General features: G+C 46.6%; 1 protein-coding gene across 1 annotated transcript in view; it reads left to right on the top strand.

Annotated features, from left to right (window-relative positions):
- The first annotated feature begins 9,391 nt into the window (after positions 1 to 9,391).
- Positions 9,392 to 12,365, top strand: part of TSPAN9 (tetraspanin 9) — a 73,177-nt gene continuing 70,203 nt past the window's right edge. Inside the window, 1 exon segment of the mRNA XM_030215006.1 lies at positions 9,392 to 9,733. Within this exon segment, the coding sequence (XP_030070866.1) occupies positions 9,437 to 9,733 (297 nt within the window). The 5' untranslated portion in view covers positions 9,392 to 9,436.

The following is a 12,365-nucleotide window of genomic DNA, read 5'->3' on the forward strand; positions in this document are numbered from 1 at the left end:
CAGCCACACCATTCCCTTCTCTCTCACTCATGCGTCTTCTCCTTGCTCCCTCTTTCCTCCCATTGGAAATAACAGCAAGGAGGGAGTGGGACCCCCACCTGCACTGCAGAACTGAGAGGGGGGGATGCTCAAACATTCATGCTGAAGCCCAAAGCACAGAACCCCATAGTGCAACAACAGCGCACAAAATTAGCTAAGTGATGCTTGAAGTTAATTACATTTAAATTTTATGCGCGGTTAAACCATGCTATGAAACCAAAAGTAGGGGAGTTACATGCCTGGCACATGCCTGGCATACATGCAGTATGCGAGATGAAATCGGATGTGCAGGCACACATCTGCGCTTATAAATATGAGCCTTTTAACAATGATTTGCACTTTCCCTGATTGAGGGGTGTGTGTTACTTCTCTGGCATTGGGGCGTAGCCAGACAACAGATTTTGGGTGGGCCTAAGCAAGAAGTGGGTGGGCACCATGTGCTCTCCCCCACCAGCACCAAAAAAATATCTCAGCTGGCGAGAAAACGCTTCTTTCCATCTTGGCTTACCATCAGGGGGAAGTCTTCAGCTGATAGAACTTGGGATCTCCACCAGCTACCACTAAACGTGTGCTACTGTTGGGTGGGCCTGAACCCTAAGTGGGTGGGCCCTGGCCCACCCAGGCCCACCTGTGGCTACGCCACTGCAGTTCAGAATTCCCAAAAGTTGATCTTAGCTCCTTGACAGCTGTAGTTGTGACCTGTGAGACTTGCCCACCGGTGTCGTCCCCCCTCCCCCCACCCACTGCACAAGAGAGGAGATGGTGAACTGGGAGTGATTTTTATGCCCTGCTCACATAGCCCTTGGTAAAGTACTGTTCACACTCTAGTGCCATATGTACATGTCACCAAATACACTTATTTTCTGTGGCTTTATACACATTTTAGATGAAGCTCTGTTTTCAGGGACCTTTTGTAAATTAATCTTGCTGATTGTCAACAAAATCCCTTTCCCCCACTTTGATGACCTGTGCAAAATCGGGCTTTGTATCAACTTGTCTCTCTTAATCCCGTTACTTCTCATACTTTTAAAGCCTAAACAGGATTCTGCAACTCTAAAAATGTTTCCACACTGACCAAATTCCTGCCCCTGATGAACTCTTTTGCTCTGATGAACTAGGATTTTAAATACCATCTGAAAATGGAAAGTTTTCCTCCAAGTCTGTGCTGCCTTTGTAAAACCAGAGAGGGAAACACAAGCGTTAATATCCACATTTACATATTTTAAGTTGGTGTGTGTTGTTGTAAAATGAGTGGAATAATCTTAAAGAATGGATTAAGAATAAAAGCCCGGGTTTGAATCCTGTTGCTGCTCCTTGTGAACTTGGACACTTCACTTAATCCTCCATTACCTCAGGTACAAACGCAGTCTAAGCCCTCTAGAGACAGAGAAATTTATACTGTTCCTAAATGTAACTCACCTTGAGCCAGTGGCGTAGCCACAGGTGGGCCTGGGTGGGCCCTGTAGCACATGTTTAGTGGTAGCTGGTGAGGTTCTCAAGCTCTGCCAGCTGAAGATTTTCCCCTGATGGTAACGAAAACGCTACTCTCCATGATACTGACACCTGCATATTTTCAGTTTTTAGCGCATGCTTGCTACAGACTGCCAAGGTGGAAAGAAGTGTTATCCCACCAGCTGAGATATTTTTTTGGGTGGTGGGGGAGGGGGGAGAACACTTGGTGCCCACCCACTTCTTGCCTAGGCCCACCCAAAATCTGTTGTCTGGCTACGCCCCTGCCTTGAGCTGCTACTGAAAAGACATGAGTTCAATCCCTGCCTCCCTTCCCCCCACAAGGAACTTTGTTCCTGTAACTAGCAACTTCTTGGGGTGCTGGGGAGACTTTTGTAACCAGTAGCTGGTTAGGAATCCCCACCACCCCTTCCTTCCAGATCGTATCCTGACACCAATAGTTGGAAACTGGAATGTGACAGTCACACTCTGAAGGTTTCCTGACTTTTGTAAGCAACAATAAAAGACTTTATATTTGCAATTTCTGGTGATTCAATTCCTGCAACTCTAAATTCAGAGCAACTTCGTTTAAGCAATATGTCAGTTTAATTTGCACAAACGTTTTTATAGAAGGAGAGGGTGCCTTGAGCTTTTATTAATCGAGGTCTTCAGCATAACGTTTTTCTTTTTGTTATTAAGCTCGGAGATAGCTTTATTCCCTTAGCTCTATGACATCAAGGTTAATTTCATCTTCTATATCACTTAAGAATCTCCTTTGGCAAAACCGAGCAGTGCTGGTGACACAGATTAAAACAAACTCATTGTTGGGTTGATGAAATCACTACAGTCTCTTGAAGCACAGTTATAGGTAGATCCTAGAACAGTATAATGTGAATCTAGCTCTGGGGAGAGCTGGTGTCCTTTGGAAGGGCAAGGACAAAAGAAGTGTCATTTCAGGAGCTTTCAAAGTCTTACAGGGACCTCCCTCAGGTGGCATGAAATAAAATATTTTCGTCTGATCACCTCCTCATTAAGAATTTCCTCCAATATGGTTCCCGGAATAAGACGTGTACGTTCTTTCTGCCTGTCATTGTGCTTTAAAACCCTTTCTTTACATGTCTGTGCCACTGGTAGATCTGTCAGACACAGAGATGGAGGAAAGAAAACATTTGGGAAGAGCGTTTGCATTTTAGTTCACAAAAAAAGGACAAAAGAAATGAGGAAATTGGAGAAGAAAAATGAGATGGGAATTGGAAGAAAGAGGGTGTTTTAGGTTGAGTCATGCAGTTCGGACTCGCTCTTGACTATGAGATAGGTGCATGGGTTCTTGACCAGCATGGAAGTAAAACTTTCTGATGTCATCAAATCCCAGTTCCTTTGAAAACAAATGCCACACACACAAAGAATCCTCTTAAAGATAGAGAGCTGGAAGTATTTGCAGCTGAATAAACAAGTCTCAGACAGGTGAAAGAACTGCCTCCTTTGCTGTTCTTCTCCTGCATCTCTCATTTGGAGAATGGTAGATGTCCAGTAAAACTGATTAAGTAACAGTGGGATATATAATTACATAGGAAAGTGATTCCCATCTGTATCTGCCCCTTCCATCCACTCAAGGATTCCAGTGACCTTGATTCTCCATATTGTCTTACTTGGCCACCACTGCTGTCATCTTCTCCAAGATCTCAGGCTTGGTCATGGTGGTGGAAAGAGCATCTTCTGCTGTTCCAACCTGGCCCTCCATGTTGTCCTAACTCACCACCACCACCTCTTCAATTTTGCCCACTACCACTAACAACTTTGAGCATAAGCTCACATTGATCATCTAGATGACCCCTCCATAACCTCCAGGTTTGTGTCAGTCACCTCCACTGTGGCCAACTCCTCATTTGCATTTTACATTGATGAAACTGCTATAATTATTGGGAATATTTAGATTTATTTACTAAAGGAAAGTTATATTCTAGTGGAATTTGATAGTTAAATCAACTGAAAATTGTTTGATCAGACTGTGTCATTTCTGGTCATACCTAGAGAACTTTTTTTTTGATACAGCACTTGGCTGACTCACTGGGACCCCGAAAACAGCAACCAATAAGAATTCACTCCATTGAACGGAGTCGTCCCCACCTTTTAGGACCCTGGTAGATTGTGTCAAATGAAAGTAGAATGTCCTCTGCTTTTCCAGAAAAAGCCTCCACAAAGCTTTGACTGGAAATGGCTTTTTTTTTTTACAACATCTCTTTTATAATCCAGTCCAGTTGGCTTTTGTACTATTGAGAATAGATATAGATTCTGCTTTTTGAATTTTGCAGTCATAATAAGATATTTTTGCTAAGGTTACCTCTTTCTTCCATACCCTGACAAATATTAATATCCACTATAAATGCTTCTTGTAAATCTTTGTCAAAGTCTCTTCATTCTATGCAATTATTCCAAAGCAAAATCATTGTGAATTGCTAATTGTATTGTATTGTAACATTTATACCCCGCGCTTTCCCACTTTATAGCAGGTTCAATGCAGCTTACAAATATAACAGGTTTACAAGATAACACAAAATGAATTAAACAGCTGAATATCGTATATACAGTTGGACAATAAAAGTGGGTAAGTAAGATGGGGAAGGGAGGAAGGTGGTAGAGGTAGGGATTGGGAAGAGAGTGTAAATTGGGATACTACTGCTATTACTATTTAACATTTCTATAGCGCTACAAGGCGTACGCAGCGCTGCACAAACATAGAAGAAAGACAGTCCCTGCTCAAAGAGCTTACAATCTAATAGACAAAAAATAAAATAAGCAAATCAAATCAATTAATGTGTACAGGAAGGAGGAGAGGAGGGTAGGTGGAGGCGAGTGGTTACGAGTCAAAAGCAATGGTAAAGAGGTGGGCTTTCAGTCTAGATTTAAAGATGGTCAAGGATGGGGCAAGACGTAAGGACTCAGGAAGTCTATTCCAGGCGTAGGTGGAGGCGAGTGGATACAAGTGTTGTAATTAAGGAAGAATGTGTAATGATGGCTGGAAGAGGGATTAAATCAAAAATGATATGATAGTAGGGTACAAATTATATTGACATGACAGGGCAGATCACATTTCTGGAGGGGTGCTGCTCGCCCCCTCATTCTGAAATCTTCTGCACACATTTTGCGGTAGTACCATGGGGCCTGCTGCCAGAGGTCGCACCAGTCATTTTGAACGTACAGCTGCCATGGTCAGGAGTGAGTGGGGATCGCTTCTGCTCACAATACCCTGCTGGATCCCAGCCAGGAAGAATCAAGTAGGCCCAGGGGGGGCTTACAGGTGGGTGGGTGGATGGGCAGGTGAGTAGATGGATTCAGGAGGCAGCACTTAATTGGGGAGGGAGCATGATCAGGAAGGGAACTTCAGGAGGAGCTACTTGATTGGGAAGAGGCCAGGAAGGAACACTTGATCAGGGAGGGGGACTTCAGGAAAAAGCACTTTATTGGGGGTGGGGGCCAGGAGAGAAAATTTGATTACGGAGGGTCTCATGGTTGGGGGGATGGGGAAGGATAGGACACTAAACTACCTCTCAGGCTGCTACCTGGAAGTCGCATAGGAACCCACATAGCTGAGGGACCAAAGATGGGGCAGCCTTTTGTGTGGGCCTATGTGTCTCTTAGCTATGGAGCCTGTGGCCCTGAATACCTCCCTGACTCATCCCCCTCCATTGCCAGCTTTAACTTATGCAGTTGGAACCGATAGTCAGTGGCCAGGCCCGGTTAACCACCACTGTTGAGGGCGATTTAAGCAGACAGGAGCCTCTTCTACTTTGACTGTTGACTCCCTTCTTTTTGGGATCTACTGACTATTGACTCAGATTGACCACAGCTGGAGACAAGATGCTGGACTCAATGGACCTTGGTCTGACTCATTATGGCTCTTCTTACATTTCTTATCTCCCCTCCCCCTCCTTTCTTTTAAATTTGAGATCTTTAAGTTTGTCCCCATACGCTTTACCATGAAGTCCACTGACCATTTTAGTAGTTGCCCTCTATATCAACTCCATCCTGTTTATATCTCTTTGAAGGTGTCGGTCTCCAAAATTGTACACAATATTCTAAACCCCGTCATCACCTCCTTTTTCCTGGTACTCATTTTTTTTTCCCTTTGCACCCAAGTATCTTTCTAATTTTTGTTGTCACCTTTTCTAGCTGTTTGGCCACCTTACCATCAACACATACGATCACACCCAAGTCCTGCTCCTCTTTTCTGCACAAAAGTTCTTCACCCCTTAAACTATACTGTTCCCTCAGGATTTTGCAGCCCAAATGTATGACCTTCCATTTTTTTAGCATTATATTTTAGCTGTCAAACTCTAGGCCATTCCTCAAGCTTTGTTAGATCCCTCCTCATGTTTTCCACACTGTACAGAGTATCTACCCTATTGCAGATTTTGGTATCATTAGCAGAAGGCAAACCTTTCCTGACAGCTTTCTTCCATGACACTGCACACTTCTGAGGCTGGCCTAGTCTAGCAACAGTGCTGGGTTACTACATGGGAAACCCAGGTTCAATGCCTGAACTCTGGTCCTGGAGTGCTGCAGAGACAGTATTCACAGTCCTTGGGAAGCGGAGAGGGGTTCTTTACCATCACAGAGGTTCAAGTACCCATCCCAGGCATGGAAGACAAACCCAGTGTCAGCTACTTGGCCTAAGATTGTTGCTGTGATGGTAACACCCTGCCACTAAGGGGCGCCAGTGTAGCAGAGCCCAGAAACAATCAGCAGCAAAGTTGCCACTTTCATTTAATTATAAAAGTATTTAAAAATATTTATGCATTGATGTTCTATAACTTTCTTTTCTTTTACAGACTTTGTAGAGGTTTCCAAATTTGTCTAAGTTAAAGACCAGCAGCTGTATCTGCAAATTTAAAGTAAGTTTAACTCTTGCAGGGGATTATAGGACTCAGAGCACAGTAATGAAACCACTCACCAGTCGTTATTCAGCCCAGTGGCGTAGCTATGTGGGGCCAGGGGGGCCTGGGCCCCCATAGATTTGGCCCTGGACCCCCCTGCCGACGACCCGCCCGACCCCCCCTCCCGCTGCCAACCCGCCATCGCCTGCCTTTGCTGGCGGGGGACCCCAACCCCCGCCAGCCGAGGTCCTCTTCTTCTCGCAAAAGGCTTCCTTCTGTTTCTGACATCCTGCAGGAAACAGAAAGAAGCCTTTTGCGAGAAGAAGAGGACCTCAGCTGGTGGGGGTTGGGTTCCCCTGCTAGCAAAGGTACGTGGCAGCGGGTTGGCGGCAGGAGGGGGGGTTGAGAGGGTCGGCGGCAGGGGGGGCCAAGTCGGCAATGGCGGGGGGGGGGGGGTGTCGGCAATGGCAGGGGGGTTGGCGGCGCCAGTGGGGGCTAAAATGTGCCCCCTCACCTCGGGCTCTGGACCCCCCTCCTGCCAAAGTCTGGTTACGCCCCTGATTCAGCCCACGGTGGTCAGTGGTTTGTAGGCTGCTAACAAGGGTGGGCAGATTTAACCCTGGATATTCAAGGCCAGGCTGTTTCCGGGCACGAATATCTGGCAGTGACCCGGAAGTTGTGCAGGTACCGGCCAACATTCATTCCTGGTGCCAGCACTCACCCAGCTAAGCGGACAGACAGGATTGCTTTTTGAGCAGTTCTAGCTGAAGGCACTGAATATGGCTCCTCCTCCTCCTCCTGACTCCACCCCAGACCACCCCTTAGCTACTGGCTCCTCCCAATTCCACCCCAGACCTCCACCATGGAACTACCCAGGCAGTGCTCTGCTAATGAGAGCTGCTATTTAGTGGCATTGCCTGGTTGAGTTCTACTGAGTGTGTCCAGGGGTTTAAGCGGGTAGGAACCCCTCCTGCTTGCTTAAATCACCTGAATATTGGCCCCTCAATTTTTCTCTAGATGACTCTGTGGGTGCTTGAGAGGGGTTATTTCCATTGGGCTTAACATCCCCAATAATTCTGAACAGTTGGCTCCTGTGCTGGTCTCCACTGCTTCGCTGTGCTTCTCCCTTGCCTGTCATCACCTGCTCTTCTTCCTCTCACCCCCTCATTCTCTCTCCTCACTCAGCAGTCAGGCGCTGTCTTTGCCAACATGTTTGAAAGCTGGGGCCATGGAAAAGGAGGTGTAAGGTGAAGTGGATGATGAGCTGGCCCACCCTCTTCACAGTGTTTCTTTCTGCCACAGGGGAAGGGCCAGGCATATGGCATGAAATATTGAGTGGGTGGGGGGGTGGGGGAATGAGCCCATATGGAAGCATATATGTCCCCTTTAACCTGACCCGCACCACAGAGCAGGAGGAAGGAGAACGCCAAGCTGGTCATCAGGCCGATGGTCCTTGTGTTCTAAAGCATCTACCTGCAATCTGGATTCCTTGGGGAATAGGTGAGTGAGATGCAGCAGAGAAAGCAGAAGCAACGGATTCAAACGATTTATGCTGAGAGTGTGTGAAAGGAAATACTGCAGACAGAAAGCTCCATCTGAAAGGCTGCAGTGCAGAATGTGCTAAGCGCCTTCTCCATGCCTTCCACACTTGTCCGGAGGTCTGGAAGCGTTAATGCCCCATTGCTCTGGACCACAGGCCATGTCACATCTGAGAGTCCAGTGTCCAGCTAATACCGTCTGTATATTGTATATTGATTCTTTACCTACAAATCCTGCACATGGCTCCTTACATACTGAAAAGAAAAGGGAGCACAGAAACAGCAGTGACTGGGGATAGTTCTCACTCTGAATACCAAATTTAGGAAAGGGGAGGGTCTGTTTTTCAAGGATAATGAGAGGAGGGGGTCAGGACTATGCTAGACTGAGAGATATTCAGATTGGCAATAATTACTCTCTCTCCCCCCTTAGCACATCCATAATAGGATGTAACTAAAATGAAAGTACAGAGAATAGAGCTCAAACCCCAGCAGCCTGACATGCAACCTATGTTAGACTAACTGTGGATTTTTTAAAATGAGCTTTAGGAATGCCTTTCAATATTCATGAGTTTGTTTGGAGCAAAAGCACATGTTAAGCACTGGATCCATTATTTAATGCACATTAACTTCCCATTGGGCAGAACTATTGGATTCAGGAAGCAATTAAAAAATTTGCATGAATTAATTGAGGCACCCTGACTGCTTAGAATGTTTCCCATTTATTCCCTGTCTTCACCATCTGCGTTCACACCTTCCAATCTGTGTCCTGTCCCTGTCCCAGGCAGTTCTTCTCCTCCTCCTCCACTGCCCTGAGCCTGCCCCTCCCCCATCAAGTGTGCTAGTGCCTCAGACTGCCCTGAGCCCCCTCTCCCCCCAGGTGTATTTCTGCCTCTGACTCCTCTGCTCCTGCCCCTTCCCCTTTGGCTGTGCCTGTGCCTCTGACTACCCCAAGCCTGCCTCATCCCCATTGGGTTTATCTCGATGAGACTGCAGTGCTCAGAGTAAGGTGGGAGCTCTCCCTAGTTTGACTAGTCCATTTGGGTGAGACTGAGGAGATGCTCTTGGGGGAAGGAGACTGCCCCCCCCTTCCTTTCCTCAATCTGATTTTGATGTGTCCCGCAGGGAGGATCTCTGTGGGAGGCTGTAGCTCAAAGGTTTCTTCAGCAGCCCTGCAAATCTGAGAGAGAGGGAGGGAAGAAAGGCAGTGGGAGGGGGAGAGAAAGAGAGAGGGTTAGGGGAGCTTCCTAGTCTCTCTTTTGTGCTCTCCCCTCTTTCTGTCTTAGGGCTGACAGCAGCACACATTTGCTGCATGTGAATGTGAGGGGGGTGGGGAGAGCTCCACTCCAGTTGCAGGTTGCTGAATGGGGACCAGAGAGGGAAGCCTGTGAGTGGCAGGGGGAGGAGGGAGAGGGCTGGCAGCCTAGCTGGGGCAGTCCTTTCTCTCTGTCAGTCTCTCTAGTCTGCTCATGGTGCAGTGCCTGGGAAGAGGTGGCAGGATGAGGAGGTGGTGCTGTTCCTGCTGAGAAATGCCAGACCATGGAAAAGTCAAGTAGCGAGGAGTCTTCCATTCAGCGCAGCCCCTCGGTGCAGAGCAGGGAGTCGGGTGCCAAGACTTCCAGCCCCCGCAGGGACTTCAGAGCAGGGTTCAGCACAGGAGCTTTCTATGGCCCCCACACGGACTCCTCCAACCCCCCTCGAAGAGGCAAATATGTGCTCTTTTATCTGGACCTTTCCTTTGTTTTCCTTCTAGAATTTAAGAAGTGCAGCATGGCCAGAGGCTGCCTGTGTTGTTTGAAATACATGATGTTCCTGTTTAACTTAATCTTTGGGTGAGTAACTCCCTCCTTTACTTCTGCCTATTGCCTTGCCTGACAGATAGGGGCCCACTTCAGAATTGCAGGGCAATGTTCGTCTCTAGGAGTGTCAGAAACTAGATTAGCTGACCTTGGCTCCTCTATAAACAGGGTCTCACTATACTTTATTATGTACGATGCACACTCACAACTTGTGAAACACTATCGCAAAGTGTAATGCACATGTTTGGTGCACTGATGCATGGTCACTGTGTTTGATGCATCGTCATAACTTATGATGGATGCAATGTGCGATGCACAGTCACTGTGTGTGATACACTGTTGCGATATGTTGCATATCACTCTGTGATCTCATGTGCAGTCATATGTGGTGCACTATCACAGTATGCAATACACATGTTTGATACTCTGTTGCAATTTTATGCTTATTCACATTGTCTGATGTACTGTTGTAATGTGCGATGCACACTCACAATGCTGCATACACTTGCAATACATGATACATATTTGCACGTGTGATCCACAGCCATGTGTCATGTGCAGTCATATATGATACATTGAAGCGTATGTTCAAAGCACTTAGACTTATAAAGTTCAGTGAGTAACCTATGTAACTTCGTAAGTCTATGTGCTTTGAAAATGAGCCTCATTGTCACAATGTACAATACATGTTTGATGCTCTGTTGCGACATTATGCGCATTCACTATGTTTGATGCACTGTCCACAATATGTAATGCCTAGTCACTACGCGTGGTTCACTATTGCAACGTGCAATGCACAGTCACCTTGTGGGGCACAATTGCAACCTGTGATGCACAGTGATAATGTCGTATACACTTGCAGTATATGGTACATATTCACAAGTGTGATGCACATCACTACGTGATCCACAGCCATATGTCATGTGCAGTCATACGTGGTACTTTGTCACAATGTTCAATACATGTTTGATTCTCTGTGGCGACGTTATGCACATTCACTATGTTTGATGCACTGTCCACAATATGTAATGCCTAGTCACTACGCGTGGTTCACTATTGCAACGTGCAATGCACAGTCACGATGTTGCATACACTTGCAGTATGTAATACATATTCCCAGGTGATGCACATTTGCCATGTGGAATGTGCAGTGTGGTTTTTTTTTCTCATGTGATGTTCTGTAGCTGCATGAAATATGAGAAGGGCAGTCCCTAGGTGTGAATCTGGGTCACAGCAAGGGATGTGCTGTTACTGGTGTCATGTCCTGTCACAGTGGGGATGAGCGGTCACCAGGAGGAATGTGGTGTTAGCAAGAGATGGACAGTTGCTGAGTGTTCCTCCTTGGCCCAGTGAGGGAGAAGTCATTGCATGTTTTGCCCTGTCTTTGGAGAGGGTGGTCAGTTACCAAATGGGGAACACTCTTAACATTGGTGAATGATTGTTTTTTTGTACATATGTGGGTTAAGTTCTTAATAATTTAGAAATTAAAGATTTGCCTTTTCTACAGATAATATCTGTATATGTTTAATTGAAACTATTTGTGTTCAGTAGAGGACAGAGAGCAGTAGAACCAGTCTTTCCTCTGTACTGGGCTTGCAAACGTGCACCCGAATGCAGCTAAGTTTGCTGGAGACTCGGAAGGGCTGTAATGTGTGGACTCCAAGCAGCTGGGGAACATATGTGTGAATAAGCCAGTGACTGCAGCAAAATGGGGAGGGGGAGGGAGATATTAGAGGTAGGATGACGATAAGGAGTGGAGTGCAGAAAAGCCAGGACAGGCGGGGCCGGAGGGGAGTTAGGGAAGAGGCTTCTTACAGCTGTTTGGCATAAAGTTTGAACTGACCAGGAAATCGGGGTCTTCTTTGCTGTCCTTCCCCTCTGTGTTTTTTGTGGGTTTGCAGGTAACAGGAGGGAAAGAGTCTTTCTTTCTGTACCAGTCTGAAGTCCTCCTGGCCCACTGGACTATGGGGGTGTGGATGAGGGGCAGAAGTGAGCCAGGTTTTGATATCTGGGGGAGTAGACGTTTTGTCAAGTAGGTGCCAGTGCGAGGCTGCAGGCCCAATTTGCATGGGCACCATTTCATTCAAAATCCATTTGGGAGAGCGACTGCGCCCCTTTCTTCCCTCTGATGAGGTGGCTTTGCATCACTAATCCGGGGGAATCATTGCTGAAGGCAGCCATACCACGGATTGGCTTACAGGCAGCTCTAGCCAGGCAGCAGACCTCAGAGGATTAGTTCCTGGTCAGGGTGCTTCAGAGATTTATCTTTCTGTTAAGCTGCTTTCAGTCTGTTAATTTCTGTTGTGATGAGTTGGGAGTTACTCCAAAAGAATTTGTGTCCTTAGGTTGCTGGGACTTCACAAAGAAGGGTACATCTTACATCATCCTCATCTATTCATAAAAAGTCGTTTTAATCAGGCTGAATTTTAGAAAGTGTCTGTAAAAATGGAGCTATTTAAGAAATGGAAAGAGAGAGAAAATCTCCAAGTCAAATCAGGAATGTCCACAGAGACCCCGTGCAAGATTGTGCACTTAACCATGGCTGAGCTCCCAGATTCAGTGAACCTGCCCCAGTTATTAAAATAGCTCCACAGAGCAGGAGGGCTGACTGAGTGCTGCAGAGAGCTGAAACCTTTCGGCTGTGCTGGATGCAGGCAGGAATCCTCCTG

Source organism: Microcaecilia unicolor, chromosome 9 (genome assembly GCF_901765095.1).
Source record: "Microcaecilia unicolor chromosome 9, aMicUni1.1, whole genome shotgun sequence".
In the NCBI taxonomy this organism is placed as follows: Eukaryota; Metazoa; Chordata; class Amphibia; order Gymnophiona; family Siphonopidae; genus Microcaecilia; species Microcaecilia unicolor.